The 23,217-nt window shown below is 44.3% G+C and overlaps 1 protein-coding gene and 1 long non-coding RNA gene across 3 annotated transcripts; both read left to right on the top strand.

Moving 5' to 3' along the window:
- The first annotated feature begins 1,361 nt into the window (after positions 1 to 1,361).
- mgst1 (microsomal glutathione S-transferase 1) lies at positions 1,362 to 9,740 on the top strand. 2 transcript variants are annotated; one of them, XM_033039533.1, is made up of 4 exons: positions 1,362 to 1,472; positions 1,608 to 1,749; positions 6,474 to 6,574; positions 7,603 to 9,740. In XM_033039533.1, exons 2-4 carry the CDS (start codon positions 1,633 to 1,635, stop codon positions 7,847 to 7,849), a joined length of 465 nt encoding a protein of 154 aa, XP_032895424.1. In that variant the 5' UTR covers positions 1,362 to 1,472; positions 1,608 to 1,632; the 3' UTR covers positions 7,850 to 9,740. The 2 variants fall into 2 exon arrangements, with proteins under 2 accessions (XP_032895424.1, XP_032895423.1); XM_033039532.1 differs by having other exon boundaries at positions 1,366 to 1,442.
- Positions 9,741 to 11,532: 1,792 nt separating this feature from the next.
- On the top strand, positions 11,533 to 21,175 carry LOC116985107. Its single transcript, XR_004415206.1, has 3 exons — positions 11,533 to 11,810; positions 17,050 to 17,051; positions 21,157 to 21,175. It is a non-coding gene; the product is annotated as an uncharacterized LOC116985107 (long non-coding RNA).
- Positions 21,176 to 23,217: the final 2,042 nt, after the last annotated feature.

Genomic DNA, 23,217 nt, shown 5'->3' with positions numbered 1-23,217 from the left:
CAACATCTTGCACTTCCATGTATTAAAATAAGTTGTATAATATATAAGTTGTACAATATATCGAATATCTCAATTTAACTTCCCTTCCCATTCCCACACTGACCTTTTCTGTCCTGGGTCTCCTCCATTGGCAGAGTGAGGCCACACACAAACTGGAGGAACAGCACCTCATATTCTTCTTGGGCAACATACATTCCAACGGTATGAACATTAAATTGTCCAATAGAGGTAATTTCTACAAACACCTCCCTTCACCCTCACCTTCCACTCCTCAACCCCCTACCCCTCCACGTAAAGTCTATTCACCATGTCCACAGATCACAACAATGTATCCCTCATGGGATCAGACGAAATGTGTTGGAAGGAACTGCAGGTGCTGGTTTACGCTGAAGATTGTTCTCCTGCCCACCTGATTACATTTTACATTGTATGCCTCGTTGTCCCCCTCCCCTAGCTAACAATGATCTGTTCTACATTCTCCTTGAACCACATCCCCTTTGATCTCTTGTATTCACACCTTACCCGTCCATTCCTCTCGTTTCCCTCTCCCCTTCAGACCTTCTCCACTCTCAGTTTGAGAAGGGACTCGACCCGAAACTTCACCCATTCCTTCACTCCGGGGAAGCTGCCTGTCCCGCTGAGTTACTCCAGCATTTTGTGTCTGTCCTCATGGGTTCACACCGTCTGTAGCCAGTTGGCATATCAGGGAAACCCCTTGCCTGAGGTTACATGTCCCCAAAATTTGTCCTGGTATTTCTCTTGCTTCCAGTATACCCCCCCCCCCCCCCAATTCTACAATCAGACTGAAGAAGGGTGACCTATCCATTTTCTCCAGAGATGCTGCCTGACCCGCTGAGTTACTCCAGCACTTTGTGTCCATCTTTGGTATCAATGGAGAATTCCTTGTATGTGAATACTTGGATAATAATCTTATTCATTCATTCATCATTAATTCACTCATTCATAAACCAGCATCCTTTTTAGTACGATATAATTGAAATAGCCGCTCATCCAATGGTCCTTTGAGTCTGAAGAAGGGTTTCGCTCCATAGATGCTGCCTCACCCGCTGAGTTTCTCCAGCATTTTTGACTACCTTCTATTTTCCAGCATCTGCAGTTCCTTCTTGAACAAAACTAATATTTCATTGTTAAACAGCAAATTTTTGCTGCTCGCAGTTTTAGAATCACTGCCACTTCCCATGTTAGAGCCGATGAAGAAACTGTGGAGGGAGAAATGAAAAGGTAGACGAAAGAAAACGCGGGTAAATGGGATTGGCGTAGATGGGCTAGTATGGAGGGGTTGGGCCGAAGTGCCGCACGCGTGGCGCTGGTGTTGGCAGACGCGACCCAGAGGGCGGGGCGGGACGGCGCGGTCCTCCAGTATCCGGCGGCAGTAGAGGCAGCAGCAGGGAGTTGTCGAGCTGCAGCAGAGTTTCACACAAGTACAACAACTTCTTGCAGCCTCTTAAAAAGTTAGAAGCAAACTTTTACCCTTTGCTTTAAAAGTGCACGCCAACCACCGAGACAGGGACGCTGGCGACTGGAGTGTAATTTTAAAGCATCAATCATTATTTAACCTGTGTGTTTTTATCTGTGTGTTTTTCCAGCGTTTGCTGATTTCCTGGCTTGGAGATGTTGGATATATTTAAAGACGAGGTTTTCCTGGCTTATTCCACGTATGCCAGCATCGTGGTGCTGAAGATGATGCTTATGGGACCCTTGACGGGCTATTTTAGGATGACTCGTGGGGTAAGTTAATCTATAAACAAGGTTCGCAAGTGGAATGATATTAACTGATTTTAAAATGGCACCTTATCGATTTGTATATAAAAAAAAAGTCGATTCACTCAGTTACTGCCTGAAGATTGCATAAGAACAGAACATGGAATAGTACAGTAACAGGCCCTTCAGCCCACAATGTCTGTGCTGAATAGAGTTGCCAACTTTCTCACTCCCAAATCAGGGACAAAAAGGTGGGTGTAGACGGGGCATGTAAGGGTCTGGTGTAGACGGGACATGGTGGTCGGTGTGGGCACGTTGGGCCGAAGGGCCCCCACCCCTCGCATTCCCTCCCATCCCGTTGATTCGATGGGACGGGAGGGAATGCGAGGGGTGGGGGAGGGAGGGAGATGGGTGACGAGGGAGAGGGGGAGGGGAGGAAGAAGGACTTCATTTCACTTCTGCTATTGGGAAGAAGATATAGGAGCCCGAAAACTGTGATCACCAGGTTCAAGAGCAACTTCTTCCCAACAACCATCAGCTTCTTGAACCACGCTGCACAACATTAGCCTCAACCCTATTTCAGCACCGAGTCACTCCAGACTTTGCACCATGTACTTTAGTTCTTTAGCACAATCATGATGTACTTAGAATAACTGATAAGTCTTTGCTGTTATTGCATCTTATGTGCCTGTAAAACTGCTACAAATAAGAATTTCAATATCCTGTTGATATTTGCTGCGTATGAGAATTAAACACTTTAATTCTAATCGCAAAACAATGAAATAGTGAGGAGGAAAAAAGACACATGGTGCTGGAGTAACTCAGCGGGTCAGGCAGCTTCTCTGGTGAACAGGGAGAACATGGATGGTTGACGTCTCGGGTTGGGACCCTTCTTCAGACCAGACCCAACCTGAAACATCACCTATCCATGTTCTTTAGAGATGCTGCATGCCCCCTGAGTTACTCCAGCATTTGTGTATTTTTTTTTGTATACCAGAATTTGCAGTTCCTTGTTTCTCTTGGGGACTGTAAATTATACTAGTGTGTATGTAGGGAGTGGATGAGAAAGTGAGATAACATAGAACTAGTGTGAATGGGTGATCGATGGTCGACGTGGACTCGGTGGGCCGAAGGGCCTGTTTCCACGCTGTATCTCTAAACAGGAAATACCATGTCAGTGAAGAAACCTTGATTATTAATAATTGTAACTGGAAATTCGATTTACCTTGAGTGGAATATATTAAGTTCAGTTTTGTATTTTTGATGTTCAAAGTTCATCATCATAAAATTATGGTGCAAGTTCACATTATTACATTGTCAACATAGTCAACCAACTAACTAAAAGCTTCCACGTGATAAGAGATAAGAACAGAATTAGGCCATTTGGCCCATCAAGTCTACTCCATCATTCAATCATGGCTCATCTATCTCTCCCCATTCTTCTGCCTTTTCCCCATAACCTCTGAAATCTGTACTAATCAATAATCTATCTCTGCCTTAAAAATATCCACTGATGGTCGCCACAGCCTTCGGTGGCAAAACATTCCACAGATTCACCACCCTCTGACTAAAGAAATTTGTCTCAACTTCCAAAAAGAACATCCTTTAATTCTGAAGCTATGATCTCTAGTACTAGACTCTCACTAGTGGAAACATCCTCTCCACATCCACTCTATATGCCTTTCACTATTCTGTATGTTTCAATGAGGTCCCCCCCTCATTCTTCTAAACTCCAGTGAGTACAGGCCCATAAAACACTCATCATATGTTAACCCACTCATTCCTGGGATCATTCTTGGAAACCTCCTCTGGACCCTCTCCAGAGCCAGCACATCCTTCCTCAGCCCAAAATTGCTCCCAATATTCCAAATGCGGCCTGACCAGTGCCCTATAGAGTCTCAGCATTACATCCCTGTTTTTGTGTTCATTCTCGAAGAAAGAATGAATTGAGTTTGCTCCTATTTTAAACTAATTGGAGCATTCTATGCTTTCTTGCTATTGAGACTTTAACAAAATCAAATTCTGTGTAAAAAAACAAAATGCAGATATTAAAAATCATGAACCTGTGAAAAGGAAATATTTCAGATCCACTTGACTTAAGCAACAAATATTGTCATTGCTGTTTGATATAATTTATCAGCTAAATCTTCAATAGTAAATCACTTTGTCTTAATTGTGATTGAAGTGATTGAAAAATACAGCGTGGAGACACTTTCGGCCCAACAAGTCCATGCTGACCATCACTTGTTCACACTAGTTCTATCTGCTCCCACTTTCTCATCCACTCCCTACACACTGGGCAATTTTACAGAGGGCCAATTAACCCACAAACATGTACGTCTTTGGAATGTGGGAGGAAACTGGAGCAGCCGGAGGAAGCTGGGAGAATGGACAAACTCCACCAAAAGACGGCACCCGAGGTCAGGATCGAACCCGGGTCTCTGGCGCTGTGAGGCAGCGGCTCTACAAAATGTGGCGCCTCAATTGTGTGTTTGGGTTGAAACTTCCAAATGGTCTTAACTTCATGTTTGAGCTTGCCTCTTTATGCACTTTGTCATGTGTTGTCAATAATCTGGAACACATGCTCTCTCTTGATAAATTAGCTACTGATTGGCTACAATCTCGCATATTTACATGCAAATGTTCATTAATATGCACTGTCCCTATAAACAAATTATTATTATTATTATTAAATTGTTGGCATCGCTAATTTTCATTTGAAAGGATGAGGTTATTATTGTCACATGAACTGAGTTACAATGAAAAGCTTTTGTTTGTGTGCTATCCATTCAAAATACTATGTGAATGCAATCAAGCCAAATGCAAGTACAATAGGTAGAGCAAAGGGGAAGATACAGAGTGCAGAATCTAGTTCTCAGCATTGTAGCGCATCAGTTCCAGAGACAAGGTCCAACGTCCGCAATGGGGTAGAGGTGAATTGGACAGTACCCTAGCTTATGGATGGGCCGCTCAGAAGCCTGATTATTGAGGGGAAGAAACTGTCCCTGAGGCAGGTGGTGCACATTTTCAAGCTTCTGTACCTTCTGCCCGACGGGAATGGGGAGTAGAAGGAATGACTGGGGTGGGACAAGTCTTTAAAAGTAATAAATGCTAAGATTGAAATGGATATATTCCATTAAAACCATTGAACCTCTCCACATAAGGAATAAATAACAACTTAAACGATCAAAGGTAGACAAAAATGCTGGAGAAACTCAGCGGGTGAGGCAGCATCTTTGGAGCGAAGGAATAGGTGACGTTTCGGGTCGAGACCCTTCTTCAGACTGATGTGGAGGGGGGGGGGGGGGAAGATGAAAGGAAGAGGTGATCGCTTCGCCCAACGCCTCCGTCCGGTTCGCAATAACCAACCTGATGTGTCTTTCTGTCCTGGGCCTCCTCCGTGGCCAGAGTGAGGCCCACTGCAAATTGGAGGAGCAGCACCTCATATTTCGCTTGGGCAGTTCACACTCCAGCGGTATGAACATTGACCTCCAATTTCAGGTAGTCCTTGCTTTCTCCCTCCTTCCCAGCTCTCCCACAGCCTACTGTCTCTGCCTCTTCCTTTCTTCTTCCCCCCCCCCCTTGCCTCCACATCAGTTTGAAGAAGGGTCTCGATCCGAAACGTCACCTATTCCGTCGCTCCATAGATGCTGCCTCACCCGCTGAGTTTCTCCAGCATTTTTGTCTACCTTCGATTTTTCCAGCATCTGCAGTTTCTTAAAACATAAATGATCAACATCAATACAGCAAACCCTCACAATCACGGGCATCTATGTAGCGGGTTTGGGTTATAGCGGACCGGGGCTCCTGTTGAGCCCTCCTCCCCACTTCCGCCAGTTTCCCAACGAGCTGGCACCCCGTGGCGGGAGCATCTGTTTGCGGGAGTGGAGAGAGTGAGCAGCATGAAGACAGGCGTGAGTACCGGGCCCATCCGTGGCTCCCCAGCCTGTGAATTCCCACTTGTCATGTTTCTTCCCATCCGGCCTTGGGTGAATCTTTACACCCCTCACTCAGTTATAGCGGACAATCAGCAATAATGGACAGCAGCCTCCCCCCATGTGAGGGTTTACTGTAGACTTTATGTTTGCAAAAGAAAATTATCATTTTTATTACATCTGTGCTTATTTTTTCTGCATTTCTCCATGAGGAATATCAGATTATTAATCCCGTATCAGTTGATATGTACTTGTGCGAGGCATGTACTAAATAAGGCTTTTGGTCTTTTCGTTATAACAGATTTATTTTATTTTAGCGGTATAGACACTATTTGTAATAGGATCCCATCAGAATTAATTTCAGAACTTTAAATTGCTTACTCAAATATTTCTGAGGACACAATGCCGCAGCGGGTAGTGCTGCTGCCTCCCAGCGCCGGAGACCCGGGCTCGAACCTCACTACGGCTGTGCTCTGTGTGGAGTTTGCACGTTCTCCCTGTGACCGCGTGGGTTTTCTCCGGGTGCTCTGGTTTCCCCCCACGTCCCGAAGGCGTGCGGGTTTGTAGGTTAATTGACCCTCTGTAAAAGTGCCCCCAGTGTGTAGGGATTGGATGAGAAAGTGGGATAACATAGTGCCAGTGTGAACGGGTGATCGATGGTCGCCGTGGACTTGGTGGGCCGAAGGACTTGTTGCCGTGCTGTATCTTTCAATCAGTAGAAGTCGATAATTTCTGGATTTCCACAAGCAGAGAATTGTTTGCACTGTGTTTCTGTTCAATTACCGCTAACATGTTTAAAACCTGATTTGTGAACAGGCCTTTGCCAACGCAGAGGATGCCCGGGCCCATGGTCGCAAGGATGAAGAAACCGGGAAAAAGTTAACGAGGTCCGACCCGGATGTGGAGCGTGTGAGGAGGTAAATGGAGGCACAACAACACACAGATGCTGCTGGTTCACCAAATAAAGACACAGAGTGCCGGAGTCACTCAGTAGGCCATACAGCATCTATGGAGAACATGGATAGGTGACATGGGTGTTTTGGGTTGGGACCTTCTTCAGACGGATTATTAGGGAAAAAAATGTGTGGGGGGCGCAGAAGCATGATGTATTTGGGCCAATTCTCACCGACACAATCAATCTGAAGAAAGATTTCGACCTGAAACGTTGCCTATCCATGTTCTCCAGGGATGCTACCGCTGACTTTCTCCAGCACTTTGTGTCTTTTTTTTTAACCCCCAATTTTGGTTTAGTTTAGCGCAGCAGCATGGAAGCAGGCCCTTCAGCCCACCATGTCGACGCCGACTGGTGACATACTCGCACTCACACTCACACACAACAATTTTTTACAATTTTACCAAGCCACTTAGCCTACAAGTCTGTACGTCTTTGGAATGTGATCCCGGAACAAAAACCCATGTAGGTCACGGGGAGAACGTACAATCTACACACAGATAGCACCCATGGTCAGAATTGAAACCGGTTTTCTGGGGCTGTAATCATAATCATACTTTATTAGCCAAGTATGTTTTGCAACATACGAGGAATTTAATTTGCCATACAGTCATACCAATAAAAAGCAACAAGTGGGGCTCAAAGTCAGTCTCGAGCAAGGCCGCTAGCTCCGTGATGTTAGGCCGCAGAGCGACCGGAGATACGATCCGGAAAACAATCGCATCTCCGGCAAGGTAAGAGATTGGAAAAAAAAAGTAAATATACTAAAAATAACAAAAAAGACGAAAAGACAGACAGGCCGTTGGCGAGGCTGCCATTGCTGATGGCGCCACCCGGTGGATGGTCACAGTCTGTAAGGTGGCAGCTTTACCGTTCTACCACTGCGCTGCCCCTGCTGCACGGGCTGACGAGCTTGTTTCCATGCTGTATCTCTAAACTAAACTAGACTGTGAACATACCTGAGGTGTTTGTCTCTTCTGCCCCCTCTTGCAGGTGCCACCAGAACGACCTGGAGAATATTGTCCCCTTCATCAGTTTTGGTTTTATGTACGCCCTCACGGGGCCAGACCTGACCACGGCACTGCTGCATTTCCGAATCTTCGCCGGTTCCCGCATCTTCCACACTATCGCCTACCTGACTCCTCTTCCCCAACCCGCACGAGGGATCAGCTGGATAGTGGGCATGGCGACCACCTTCTCCATGGCCTACAGGGTGCTGAAGACGGGCATGCGCTTTTAAACCCAAGCGGCAAATGTCCACCACTTCTTTAACCACCAAAAAAAAGATTCCCTCCTCCCCGTAATTCCACGCTATTTTTACTTATACTCAGCAATGCCGTATAATAATAATAACAACAATAATCGACATCATTACAATGTATGTGCAAAATCCATGTTTAGTTTGTTGGAAAAGTGTTGTGGGAAGGAAGATTAAATAAACTGCAGGATGACGTGTTGGAAAAGAATTGCAGATGCTGGTTTAAACTGAAGATAGAAGCTAAATGCTGGAGTAACTCAACAGGTTAGGCAGCATCTCAGGATAGAAGGAATGGGTGACTTGTTGGGTCGGGACCTTTCTTCAGACAGGATGACGTTGCTGTTCTGGGTGGGGGTGAGCGATAGAACGTTTCTCCTCTGATATGATAAAACTCGTTTAGGGAACTTTGTTTCTGCTTGGTAATTATTCAACACCGCACTTGTTGGCCTTCTATAAAAATGTAGACCCAATGAACTGTAATTGCTGGTTTACCAAAACAGACCCAGCACTTTGGGTCTTGTTTTGTACACCAGCATCTGCAGTTCCGTGTTTCCACCACTGACAGAGTAAGGTTTTGCCAGTTGTAATCTAGGGGCCAGTTCCTTACAAGAAATTAAGTGTAATTTTGAATGCATTTATTAGGCTGTAATGTACCCTGGAAGAACAGATATAACAGCTGGTGACAAAGTGCTGGAGTAGCCCAGCGGGTCAGGCAACATCTCTGGAGACCATGGATAGGTGTGGTTTCAGGTTGGGACAATTTCATCAGTCCGAAGAAGGGTCGCGACCCGAAAGGTCACATATCCATATTCTTCAGTGATGCATGATGCCGGTTGAGTTACTCCAGCACTTTGTGCCTATCTATAGGGAGAGGTTGGGCAGGCTAGCACTTTATTCCTTGGAGAGCAAGAGGCTGAGGGGTGATCTTATAGAGTTGTATAAAAAGATGAGGGGAATTGATAGGGTGATGGCACAGATTCTTTTACCGAGGGTAGGAGAATCAAGAACTAGAGGACTTAGGTTTAAGGTGAGAGGGGAAAGATTTAATAGGAATATGAGGGACAACTTTTTCACTCAGGGTGGCGTGTGTATGGAATGAGCTGCCAGAGGAGGTAGATGCGGCAGGTACAATGGCAGCATTTAAGAGACACTTGGACACGTACATGGGTAGGAACATTTTAGGCAAATAGAAGCATTGAAAATAGGTGCAGGAATAGGCCATGGAGCCAGCACCGCCATTCAATATAAACATGGCTGATCAGATAAAATTAATACCCAGTTCCTGCTTTCTCCCCATATCACTTGATTCTGTTAGCCCTAAGAGCTATATCTAACTCTCTTGAAAGCATCATGGGATTAATTTAGGGAGGGCATCTTGGTCAGCATTGATGAGTTGGGCCGAAGGGCCTGTTTCCTTACTATATGACACTATGAATCTGATCTAAACCTGCCATGATCCAAACTTACCTGATTTTGTAGAACTCGACCCGCTTATTCTTTTAACGCTTTCATTATCAATTAAGTACCGTCACATTCCTTCCAGTGGAACTTAAGAGGCTTTTGGATAGGCACGTAGATATGCAGGGAATGGAGGGATATGGATCACATGCAGGCCGGAGACATTAGATTTTGTCATGTTGGGCACAGACATTGTGGGCCGAAGGGCCTGTTCCTGTGCTGTGCTGTTCTATGTTCCTCGGGCACCACTCATCTCCATGTTAGGTACCCACATTATCACATCCAACATTTGACCATGAGCCAGTTTAATTCTGATGTGATTTAATTCAGATAAATGATTTTGCTTTTTGTACGTATAATGACATTCCAATTATCTTTTTCAGTATATGTTCTTTTAATAAATACTTGAAACCAATTTGTGTTTCTTTTTTCTTGAACAGAACCAAGCAAATTTTTAATTCTACACGGGTCACAGTGGGACGTTACCGAGACTATTTTATAAAGTGTGTGTCTTGCGTGAAGTTTAAAAGAAATTGGTGGGGAAAGTCGGAGCCTAAAATGTCTGATTCAAAGTCGTGAATTAATGAAACAGCTCAATTTCATCTTAATTTTTTGTTTGGATTCTACATTTATATAACTACTCGGGCAGCGATTGGCAAGTATTCTGGAGGCATTTAACCACAAAGCTGGTTTGTCTTAAAAACTGCCAAATTTACATGGACAACACAAAATGCTGGAGGAACTCGGCAGGTCAGGCAGCATCTGTGGAGGGAAATTGTCAGACGACGTTTCAGATCGGGGCCCTTCTTCAGACGGATGTATGTTTCGATGCAAGGTCTAATGCTAACTGTTTTGTTCAGCAATGTTGCCTGGGTTTTGAGTTAGTAAATTGTTTTTTAAATAGGGTGGTGCAATGGGTAGAGCCGCTGCTTCACATCACCAGGGACCCATGGTTGATCCTGACCTTGGGTGAGCTGGAGGAAACCCACGCAGACACAGGGAGTACGTGCAAACTCCACACAGACAGCACCCAGGGTTTGGATAATACTCGGGTCTCTGGTGCCGTGGGGTAGTGGCTCTACCAGCTGTGCCACCGTGCCATCCTTAGTTCAATTTGGCAATGAAACAATTAAGGGGGTAATGAGGTAAAGAGGATTTCAGGAAACCTATTCCACGCATACGGGTCAGAGAGCCAAGGCTGCAATTTGGAGGCTTGCAGTATCAGAATCTGAAATCAAGGTTATTATGCCAGAGAAAACTTGTTAGTATGCAAGTAATAAATAGCAACGCTCAAAATTGCATTCCAAAGTAGAGAGATCATTACGGGCATCTAAGATTGGATGGCCAGTTTAATCCTAATTGAAATTGTGATATAAAAAGGGTAATAGACCTTGGCAGGACTTTGCATATCAGTAATCTGATTGTTCGCTTTTCTATCACAAACTGTTTGTACTCAGGTAATTATTCTGTTTTATTATATGTGCATATCAGGGCATAATTCAGTAAGTGTAGCAAAAAAAAAAGACTGCTTTATAAGCAGAGACTGTACACAGAACTGTACAGGAACAGGCACTTCATCTGCAATGTGCTGAACATGATACTAACTGCACATAATCCATATCTCTATTCCCTGGGCCTTTCCAAAAGCCTCTTAAAAGCCACTATCGTATCTGCCTCCACCACCACTCGCAGCAGCGCGTTCCCGCCACCCACCACCCTATGCAAAGAAAATGATCCTGCACACCCCCTTCAAACGATGCCTCTCTCACGTTAAAACTATGCCCTCAAGTCTTTGACATTTCCTCTCTGGGAAAATCCACAGCATAGGAGCAGGCCCTTTGGCCCACAATGTCCATGCCAAACGCAATGCCAAGTTAAATTAATCACCACTGCCTGCACATGATCCATATCTCTCCATCCTTGTATATCCATACACCTAACCAAAAGTCTCTTTAAAAACAACTACTGTGTCGTATCTGCCTCCACCACCACTTCTGGCAATGTGTTCCAGGCACCCACCACTCTCTGCAAAAAAACTTGTCCCGCACATCTCCATTAAACCTTCCCCCTCTCACCTTATAGCTATACCCTCTCCTGTTGGACAATTCCACCCTGGGATAAAAAGGTTCTGACTGTCTACCCTATCTGTAATTTTATATACTCATAATACTTCTGTGAAATCTCCCCTCAACCTCCAAAGAAAACAATCCAGTTCTGTCCGACCTCTCCCAGTAGCTGAAACCCTCTAATCCAGGCAGCAATCTGGTAAAAGAAAGACTGAAATGGTTCAAGAATGTGGTTCCCAACCTCAAGGGCATTTGGAGGATGGGCATTAAGGGCTGTCTAGATCCTGAGAAAATGATTAAATACAAGAAGGGTTGATGTTTATCACTGCAACGACTGATACGCTTGTCACCTTTGGATTGCGTAATCTAGCCACAGGGTGGTGCTGTGTTTTGTTCCAGTAAATTGTTCAAAATGTTTAGTGAAAAGATTTTTGGTTGACGTTTTTCTTAGTAACTGAGCGGAGAATAGCTGCTAATCTTTTAAGTGTTTACAATTTAATAAAAATGAACTCACTGAATTCTCTCCAATGGGGTGTCACAGTGGGGTGGCAGCTGGTAGAGCCGCTGCCTCAGAGCGCCAGAGACCCGTGTTTGATCCTGACCTTGGGTGCTGTCCGTGTGGAGTCTGCACGTTTTCCCTGTGACCGTGTGGGTTTTTTCCGGGTGCTCTGGTCTCCTCCCACATTCCAAAGACGCGCAGGTTTGTAGGTTAATTTTCTGCTGTAAATTGTCCCTTGTGTTTACAGTTTGAAGGTTTAGAGGTACAGCGCGGAAACAGGTCCTTCAGACCACCGGTTCCGCGCCGACCAGCGAGATCCCCGCATGTTAACACTCGGGACAATTTTTACATTTACCAAGCCAATTTACCTACATACCTTTACGTCTTTGGAGTATGGGAGAAAACCGAAGATTTTAGAGAAAAACCCACGTGGTCTTGGGGAGAACGTAAAACTCCGTACAGAAAGCATCCCCGAGTTGGGATCAAACCCGAGTCTCCGGCGCTGTAAGGCAGCAACTCTACAGCTGCGCCACCGTACCTCCCTAGGATAGATCTAATGTACGGATGATCGCTGGATGGCACGGACTTGGTGGGCCTGTTTCCGTATCTGTAAAACTAAATCTAAAGTCTTCTGTTTTTGCTTGTACGTACACGCTTAAACTTTGGCTTGCTTGATCTGCTTTCGTTTAAGTTGGTTTAGTTTATTATTGTCACGTGTGAAAAGCTTTGTGTTGCGTGCTAACCATTCAAAGAAAAGGCTACACGTGATTACAATCAAGCTGTCCACTGTTTACAGGTAGAGGATAAAGGGTATAACGTTTAGTGCGAATATAAAGTCTATTAAAGACTATTGTTACGCTGGTATCTGGATTTCCTAGTGGAGTTTGCAATTCTTGCACGGATAGCATTGGTTGTTATAAGGAATCTTGCTATAAGGTTGTTATAAGGAATCCGAGTCCCACATAACCATCAATCACCTTGACACAAGCTCCATCCTACACACAAGGGACAATTTACAGAAGCCAATTAATGTACGAACCTGCACTTCTTTGGAACGTACGTCTTTGGAGTGTGGGTGGAAAATGGAGCTCCCGGAAAAAACCCACACGGTCACGGGGAGAACTCTACCACTGTGCTGAAAATATATGACTTTTGAGGTAAAGATTGCAAGGGGTTTACAACATTAGCTGGGAATTACTGGTGGAACTTTTCCTGTGGTGTTTCACTGGGAATCTTAATTCTTATTGTCAATTGGACCTGAATTTCCTCAGCTCAAATGCTGTTGTGTTCTTTAGCCAAGGGTAGGGGGTGGTGGTGTTACAAGAATCACACACAAGTATAATTTAGCAGACTAGTTCCTTGGCGAAACTTAGAAGGATGCTGTTTGCAATGAAGTCTCAGATATTTTTTAAAACATTTGTGCTGGAAATTTAATTAAAGTGTTGGAAATTCACTTACAAAAGAAATCAATGTCACCATATCCTTGCAAAACGCGAAGTGTTGGAGGAACTCAGCAGGTCAGGCAGCATCTGTGGAGGGAAATGGGAGACACCGTTTCAGGTCAGAACCCTTCTTCAGACTGATGGAGAAGGGGGGAAGTTGGAGAAGAGAGGTGAGGGCGGGACAAAGTCTTGCAAGTGATGGTGTCATTGAGTCATACAGTGTGGAAACAGGCCCTTTGGCCCAACTTGCCCATGCCGCCCAACATGCCCCATCTACACTGGTCCATGTCCCTCCAAACCCATCCTATTCCTGCACCTATCCAAATGTTTCTTAAACGTTATGAAAACACTTGCCTCCACTAACTCCTCCCTCCGGCAGCATGTTCCATGTACCCATCACTCTTTGTATAAAAAAGTTACCTTTCAGGTTCCTATTAAATCTTTCCCCCCTCAGCTGAAAAAGTAAGTAATCTAATGCACAATGGCACAGCGGTAGAGTTGCTGCCGTACAGCGCTTGCAGTGCCTGAGTCCCAGGTTCGATCCCGACCGTGCGGGTGCTGTCTGTGCGGAGTTTGCACGTTCTCCCCGTGACGGCGTGGGTTTTCTCCGAGATCTTCGATTTCCTCCCACACTCCAAACATGTACAGATATGTAGGTTAATTTGCTTGGTGTATGTGTAAATTGTCCCTGGTGTGTGTAGGCAGACTCAGTGGGCCGAAGGGCCTGTTGCTGAGCTGTATCTCTAAACTAAACTAATCTAAAATAATCTAATCTAATCTAATCTAATCTTGTCCTCAATTCCCCTACTCTGGGCAAATGGTGGATACAGGGAGGGGTGCACATGATTAGCAGATGAGTGGAGTCAGTGACAATGGCTGGAGGTGAAAAGGAGCCAAAAATGAGTTGGATAAGTAGAGAAGAGGAGGAGTGAAATGTAAAGCCAGAGGGAGGGGACAGGGGGAAAGAGGGGGGGATAAAAGAGAGATGGGGGACTCAGGGATGGGAGATGAGCGTACAAGACAGGGGAGAGGAGCAGAGTGGGGTGAGGGTGGGTGGGCGAGGGTGGGAGAAATGGGTGCAGAGATGGGGAGGAGCAATGGGAAAGAGAGGAGGGTGTGTAATTGAAAGTGGAGAATTGAATGTTGGGTTGTCAGCTACCCAAGCGGAATATGTGGCACTGTTCCTCCAATTTGCATGTGACCAAACTCTGGCAATGGTGTAGATCAGGACAGTCACAGATTTTTCACTAACTCACTCTCTCTCTCTCTCTCTCTCTCTCTCTCTCTCTCTCTCTCTCTCTCTCTCTCTCTCTCTCTCTCTCTCTCTCTCTCGAGGCTCTCATATGCAGGAAGAGGATTGGAGTCAAGCAGGAACTGGGTTTGTAACGTGCCGATACTGCACACACTTTACACTACGGTTTGACTGGACCTTTGCTAGCATTCACCGCTCTCTCAATTCTGAAATGTTGATTTCTTTGCAGGTTAATTATTATATTGCTGTCTCTGCCAGTTTTGAACTTTGGCCTAGTTCAGCCTGTGGCAACATGCTCCTGCTTTCTCCTTAGATTGCAACACTTGTTTGGAGTTTTCAGCCAAACTATAGCCTGGGTTTTTACTTCTCAGCCTGGAAGTTCTTCCCAATGACAATGTCATTGCTTTTCTCTGAATCTCTTTGTGTCCCTCTCTTTCTCTCCCTCTCTTTCTTCACTCCTTCTCTCTCTCCTTCTATCTCTTTCTCTTCCCTCCCCCCCACTCTCAAGTTCTCCCTCCATTCTCAGTCTCTCTGTACGCCTCCCTATATTTTATCTCTCACTTTCTCTTCATCTCACTCTCTTCTGTTTATCTGTTTCAGTGACGATTCATATAATATGTTTCAGAAGAGCTTAGCACATGGAAGCAGAATTAGGCCATTCAGCCCATCTAGTCTGCTCCGCCATTTGATCATTTTCCCATCCCAACCCTATTCTTCTGCATTCTCCTCGTAACTTTACTAATCAAGAACCAATCAATCTCTGCTTTAAAAATACCCATAAACTTGGCCTCCACAGCCGTCTGTGGCAATAAATTCAACAGATTCACCGCCCTCTGGCTAAAGCAATTCCTCATGTCCATTCTAAAGGTAGATCCTTTTCTTCTGAAGCTGTGTCCTATGGTTCGAGACTCACATTACTGTCCCTAGTATTTACATAGCAAGTTGAAAGGTGAATATGGAGTCAGTGAGCCATTCGGCCCAATGAGTCCATGCTGACCATCCATTAACACTGACAAAAATAGATTAATCTTCACAGCAATGCTAATACTTGAACTGTAAAATCAGTTAGTGATAGTGTACCGTGTGAACTAACTGTAAATTTAGAGAAGGATGAACTGCAGATGCTGGAATCTTGAATAAAACACAGGGTGCTGGAGGAACTCAGCAGGTTAGGCAGCATCTGTGGAGGGAATGGACAGACTGTAAAAAGCTTTTCTCTGTATCTAGGTACAAGTGACAATAAACTAAACTGAACTGAACTGACATTTCTGACTGAAGAAGGGTCTCGACCTGCCTGATGCTGCCTGACCCGCTGAGTTACAGCATGGAGACAGGCCCTTCAGCCCACCGAGTCCACGCCGACCATCGATCACCCGTTCACACTAGTTCTATGTTATCCCACTTTCTCATCCACTCCCAACACACTAGGGACAATTTACCAAGGCCAATTAACCTACAAATCTGGGATGTGGGAGGAAACCGGAGGAAATGCACGCAGTCACAGGGAGAACGTGGAAATTCCACACAGACAGCACCTGAGGCCTGGATCGAACCCGGGTCTCTGGCGCTGTGAGGCAGCGGCTCTACCAGCTGCGGCGCTGTGCTGAGTTCCTCCTAACTCAGCACTTAAGCTGACTGACATTGGTTTCTCTGCCTCAGCCCTTTGTCGGGTGAAAGTTTGATTTCACACTCTGCCAGTGCTTACTCAGTAATGGCAGCATCGGTGAGGCAGAAATACAAAGCTTCAGTCGTGCCATAATTATACCGGGACCAGTGCTTTATGTGATGGTACGCACTGGCATTGGCATGTACCTATCCGGATTAGAGGGCATTATATATAAGGAAAAGTGGGACAATCTGGGATTGTTTTATCCGGAGTGCCACAGGCCAAGGGTAGACCTGATAGAAGTATATAAAATTACCAGAGACACAGAAAGGTACACAGTCAGAACCTTTTTCCCAGGGTGGAAATGTTAAATACTATGGAGCATAGCTTTAAGGTGAGAGAGTAAATGTTTAATACAGACGTGCGGGGCAAGTTTTTTTGCACAGAGGGTGGTGGGTGCCTGGAACCCGCTGCCAGGGGTGGTGGTGAAGGCAGATACGACAGTGGCATTTAAGAGGCTTTTAGATGGGCACATGGATATTAGATTTAAGTTTATTATTGTCATGTGTTAAAAGGTTTTGTTGGAGGACTTCTAGTTCTTTTATGGGGGGGTGGGGAACTGTTTTGCTCAGTCCCTACCTGGTGGGAGATGTGTCTTTCCTCCGAGCCGCATCTTCGCCCCCACCTCGCGGCCTGCCACCTGGACTGAAGCGGCGTTTCCTGCCGGAGACCGGCCAGAACTTCAGCTTTGGCGGCGATGCAGCGCTGAAGTACCATCGCGGAGCGGGCGATGCCTTACCGAGGATCGCCGTGTGGTAAGCTCCGGAGTGCTGCGACCGCCGACTCCAACATCACGGAGTTGTGGGTGCGGACCTTCCAGCTGCGGGCTGCGCTGAGTTTAACATCGCGGAGGCCTGGGATCTTTCGCCGAGGTCGTCAGTGTGAATCTCCGCCCAGCACGGCCTGTGGACTTCGGGAGCCGCGGTCTCCGGTAGGAAGCGGCCGATTCGGAACTCCAAGCCGCTGAGAGTGTTCTTCCGACGCCGGAGTTCCATCATCCCGGCGAGAGGGCCTGAAACATCGGGCCTCAGCTGCGGCGACTGCGGAGGCCTCAAATAGGCCCCGACCACGGGTGAACATAGAGGAAGAGGAATGAACTTTGTTGCCTTCACTCACAGTAGAAAACGTTGATTCTGCTGTGGGGGGACGTTCATGTTAAATTCTATAGTGTCTTGTGTTTTTCTTTTTATTTGTATGGATGTATGGAAATACAATTTCTTCTATGTACAGCACTTTGGTTTCAACGCGAGTTGATTTAAATGTGCTATGTAAATAAAAATAACTTACTTACTTTGTGTACCGTGAAAAACTTTGTGTGCTATCCAATCAAATCAGAAAATTCTTCCCCTAATACAATCAAGTCAAACTCAAGTACAATAGGTAGAGCAAATGGGAAGAAATGAGAAGGTACAGAATGCAGAATATAATTCCCAGCATTGTAGGGCATCTGTTCCAGAGACAAAGTCCAATGTCCGTAATGGAATAGAGGTGCATCATACAATACCCATGGTTCTGGTAGGACTGTTCAGAAGCCTGATAACAGAGGGGAAGAATCTGTTCCCTCGAGACTGGTGGTGCGTGGTTTCTAGCTTCTCTACCTTCTGCCAGAAAGAAGAATGAATGCCTGGGGTGGGACAGGTCTTTGATTATGTTGGTTGCTTTTCCGTGGATAGGCAGGGAATGGATGGACTTGCAAGCCGAGGAGAATCAATTAACTTCCAATCATGGTTGGTACGGATATTGCGGGCCTATGTTCTATGAATGGCGTACCGCCACGTTTTAAATGTTAAAGACTAGATTTTCAAATGTTTAGAATTTTGAAGACTACATATTAATATTACATGCAATATTACATGTAATATTAATATTACTAAAGATTAAAAAATAAAATATATTAATTCAATTGGATGGTCAGGTTCTTAAATCATTAAGCAGCGTATAGGACGATGATCCATCATATGGACATGTGTACTGGCGATCTTTGTCTGTGCAATAAACACTGCCACAAGAGTATCCAGCATGGTTTGAGAATTGGGCGGCACAATGGTGTGGCGGTAGAGTTGCTGCCTTACAGCGCCAGATACCCGAGTTCGATCCCGACTACAGTAGTTGCCTGTAGGGAGTTTGTACGTTCTCCCCGTTTACTCCGAGATATTTGGTTTCTTCCCACTCTCCAAAGACGTACAAGTTTATAGGTTGATTGGCTTTGTATAAATGTAAATTGTCCCTAGTGTGTGTAGGATAGTGGGTGGGGATCGCTAGCCGCTACGGACTTGGTGGGCCGAATGGCTTGTTTTTGTGCCTTATCTCTAAACTAAACTAAACAGCTCAGTCCGCAAGAAATTGCAGAGAGTAGTAGTTGTTGAGGGTGTAGTCCAGTCCATTAGACTGTCCGGACTCCCCAACATTGACTCCATCTACACTTCATGCTGCCTCAGGAAAGCAGCCAACATAATCAAAGACTTGTCCCACCCCAGTCATTCCTTCTTTTCCCGCTCCCGTCTGACAGAAGATACAGATGCTGTGAACTACATTCTGCTCTCCGCATCTCCCCCTTTGCTCTATCAATTGTACTTGAGTTTGACCCTCTGAGTTACTCCTGCATTTTGTGTCTATCTTCTGTGTAGCTGACCCTTTATTTCAAGAACGTGATCTCTGGTTTGAGACTGCCCAGCCGGTGGAAACCTCCACCCCAATGCAGATATTGGGCTTTGTCTCTGGAACTGATGCCCTACAATGCTTGTTATGGTTCAGTATTCTTAAACAGACAAAAACACAATTAAAATCAGTGATCAAGCAGTACAATCTTTATTTCGCCAGACAGGTGTGGTAAATCTCTTCACAGTATGCAGATTACAGACTATATAGATTTCTCATCCCCACACAAAATGACATTGATCTCAGTACATGTATATATACCCCAATAATCAATGATTCAGCAATACCTTATCTACAAAGCATAGTACAGTCTCTTGCCTCTTAAGATTGACAGATCCTTAAGATTGACAGTTTCTTAAGATTGACAGGTTCTTCTGACAGAGGAAGGGTTAGCCATATATGGTTATATGAGGTTATATTTCTGCAGAACAAGCATTTTGGTTTTTTCTACTTATGATGCACATTATAATCTTATAGTCTGAATACTCTCTCAATGTTTATATTATAGAGGAGACATTCATGAAGCTGTGCTTGTTATCTCGCTTATGTTATTGGAAAGGGAACATCAACTGTTTGTTAGCTTTGTTAAAAAGATTTAAACTTACAGAATGGATTCAGCTGAAAGCAAAGGTTAGTGCATTTCGCTGGTTTTGCAATTTGATAGAAGAAGGTGGCAGCTTCTTAGTTTCAGCTGAATCCATTCTGTAAGTTTAAATCTTTTTAACTTCCACATGCTGAGAACTATATTCTGCACTCCGTAGCTTCCACCTCGCTCTACCTATCGTACTTGAGGTTGACTTGATTGCATTTATGTAGAGTACCCGCTGAACTGTTTGGATAGCATGCAAAACAAAGCTTTTCACTGTACCTCGGTACACGTGGCAATAATAAACTAAACCTATCGCTACGATCGCCGTAGTCATATGAGTTAATGTTTTGGACTATGATTTGATGTGCCAATGTTGGAGCAAACAATTTTCTAAACCTAAAAGTAAGAACTGTGAAAAATAGATGTGATTTGGGGATTTATGTGTTGCAATTAAAGTCCTGACTGATTTACTGACCAACAATTAGTTTCCACTAGAATCCTATCATTCTTTGACATTGAAAGAGTCCTTGTGCCCCACTGTGATTTGTAGAGAGGTGTCTCTTTTCGCCTTACATTCCATCATATTGCACCATTGTTGTCACCCTCATGAAATAAATAACAATCCGAGTGGCACAGGGGCGCAGCAGGTAGAGCTGCTTCCTCACAGCGCCAGAGTTCCAGGTTCAATCCCGACCTAGGGTGCTGTCAGAGAGGAGTTTACACGTTCTCCCTGTAACCGCGTGGGTTTCCCCCAGGTCTCAGTTTCCTCCCACATCTCAAAGACATGCAGATTTGTAGGTTAATTGGCTTCTGTAAATTACCCATTGTGTGTAGGGATAACATAGAACTAGTGTGAACGGGTGATGATGGTTGGTGTGGGCTCGGTGTGCCGAAGGGCCTGTTTCTATGCTGTATCTTTCAATTAATCTAAATGTTCCTCAAGAATGTTTCAAATTAATTTCTCTTAACTAACCCTCATCGAGATGTTCTTGTAGATGCCATCCCTCTTTCCCACAGTTCACTATTCAACAGGACACAGCGTTTCTTTGGTAGAGGCAGCATTTTAATGTAAGTTATTATTTGCCTTATGAAAATGCGCATTGTCACATTATCTGTCACCCTTCCCAGAGGGTCTGGTGCCCAAATTAATTCAAATTCTTTCTTGTTGTGCTGCTAAAATATTTATGTGAAAATGTTCACCTTGTTTCTAAGTTCTCTGCCTTTTAGTGACCATCCATCTGTTTGCTGAACACTGGATGGTCTTTGCAACTGCATTGTTGCAGGTCCTAATGCAGACATTCCCCATGCAATGTTGCCTCCTGATGGTCACTGAGTGACAGAACTATCATTTAGTTTTGACTCAAAGACCCATGCAGCACAAAAGTAGACGGTTCTGCCGAACTCATCCTTGTCGACTGAGAAGCCTCAATCTAAGCATGTCCCACCCTCCCGCGTTTGGCCAAAATCCCTCTAAACTTTTCCTACCCATGTACCTGTCCAAATGTCTTGTAAATGCTGTTATAGTACCTGCTTCCACTGCCTCCTCTGGCAGCTCGTTCCATATACCCTCCACCCTCTGATAACATTGCTTGGGTCCAATCATTCATTGGAAATGAGTGTGCAATGAATTGCAACTTGAAAGCAACATATATCCCATAGTTTTTAAAAATATTTTTATATATGTCGGTCCATTTATTTTCCATATATTGCTTATGGAAATCGTGCTCACTTCCCATATTTCCATTGTAACGTGTTTTCAGAGTAACAAAAACATTTTGGATATATTAATTATGTCTGTTGAAGATGTTTTAAAGCTTTGTATTAATTAGGTCCTAGTGGAACTGTTCTGAATGTAGAATTAAAAGAAAAATCCCCTAAGATATTAAAACATTATTAGTATATTTTCATCTTATAAATAGTGAGCATATGTGGTATAATGAAAATGAAATGTTTTATTGCTGTTAAAGGAAATATAAGAATGTATTACTCTAAAAAGGTCACAAAGTGCTGGAGTAACTCAGCGGGTAAGGCAGCATCTCTGGAGAACATGGATAGATGATGTTTGGTGGGACTCTTCTTCTGTCCCAATCTAAAATTTCCACTTATCCATGTTCTCCAGTGATGCTGCCCAGCCTGCTGAGTTACTCCATTTTGTGTCCTTTTTCTGAATAAACTAGCATCTGCAGTTCCTTGTGTCTCCTAAGTCAGAAGGAACGGAAGCTTGAATGTGTGCACCACCAGACTCGGGAACAGCTCCTTCCACTCTGTTATTAGGATTCTGTACTGTCCTTCCATAAGCTACGGTTCTGTCCGATTCACTTCTACCCCATTGCGGACATTGGACTTTGTCTCTGGAACTGATGAGCTACAATCCTATATTCTGCACTCTGTATCTTCCCCTTTGCTCTACCTAATGTACTTGAGTTTGACTGGATTGTATTATTGTAGAGCATTATCTGATCTGTTTGGATAGCATGCAAAACAAAGCTGTGTCTTTTTTTCCCTGATAAATCCACAATGTGTCAAAGAGAAGCCAAGTCAGGCAGATATTTGTATTTAGTCTCATAATAAACTTGCAAATTGTGTCAGGAATGGAAGGATATGAAGATATAGATGGGAATTGGGTGTGGAATAGTAATTTGAGAATATTTGTTTTGCTTGTGTTATGGTGGTGGGTGTGTTTAGAATAATTTAGCATTGTATATATTATTGTAAATAGGTGAATAAATTATTTTTGGTGTAAGTAAAACAGAGAGTAGAGATGGGAATCGATCACTCAGGAGTCATTTCACTGATCGTAAAGGATATTAATATGTACAGAAAGTTCTGGAGGAACTCAGCGGGTCAGGCAGCATCTGTGGAGGGAAATCGGCAGGCGACGTTCGGGTGGGGACCCTTCTTCAAACTGCTGAGTTCCTCCAGCACTTTGGGCTTTGCTCAAGATTCCAGCGTCTGCAGTTTCCTGGGTCTCCATTAATTTGTCCCCTGGGTCATCGACAACGGTTTTCTCCACCAACAGTGTCCGATGGGAAGATGAATAGACTTTAACTCACAAGCAGATTTGATGCTGATTAGATTTAGGATTTATTTAACAATATTATAATCTGACCCAAGTGTGTCAAGAATCAATCAGTTAATTTACATACATTGTACATTCATGTGGGAACACGTCTAAATGAGTTGTCAACCACCAGATTTGATTGCTCATAATTATAGTTTTGGGTTTTGAAGAGAAAATCCACCAGATTGCCCAGTAAAGAAAGGTGTGCGTTTCCAGCAAGAAAGGCGAGCATCATTTATACTTGTCTGACTTTCCATCTCTGTCTCTCAGTTGCAATTTTCAGATAAAAATTACTTAATAAGATGCAAATTAAACTTTGAGCTAAAACTGAGCCCCTGAGTCCAAATCCCCAAATTATCTCATTTGTATCGAGAGGTTGGATGGTCTGAATTAGATTGATACAGCACTCCTGGCTACGTTTACAGTCCATTATTCTCAGCGAGCAGGAAAGTATAAATGATATAATATTTGCCAGAATTAGGTTAGATTTCATTCACCCACATGTTGAGAGAGAAATGAGAGTGAATCTACTCGGTGGGTGGAGGAGGTCTATTAACCCTCCAGAGTTTGGGTCACGGGGAGTAAAGGTGACCTTCTATCTCTGGTGTTATCAATCCATATGGCATTCCTCATCAGCCCTGACGCCGTGCAATACTCTC

The sequence above is a fragment of the Amblyraja radiata genome, chromosome 21 (genome assembly GCF_010909765.2).
Source record: "Amblyraja radiata isolate CabotCenter1 chromosome 21, sAmbRad1.1.pri, whole genome shotgun sequence".
Lineage (NCBI taxonomy): Eukaryota > Metazoa > Chordata > Chondrichthyes > Rajiformes > Rajidae > Amblyraja > Amblyraja radiata.
The sequence above is the reverse complement of the archived record's forward strand: the minus strand, read 5'-3'. Positions and strand labels throughout refer to the sequence as shown.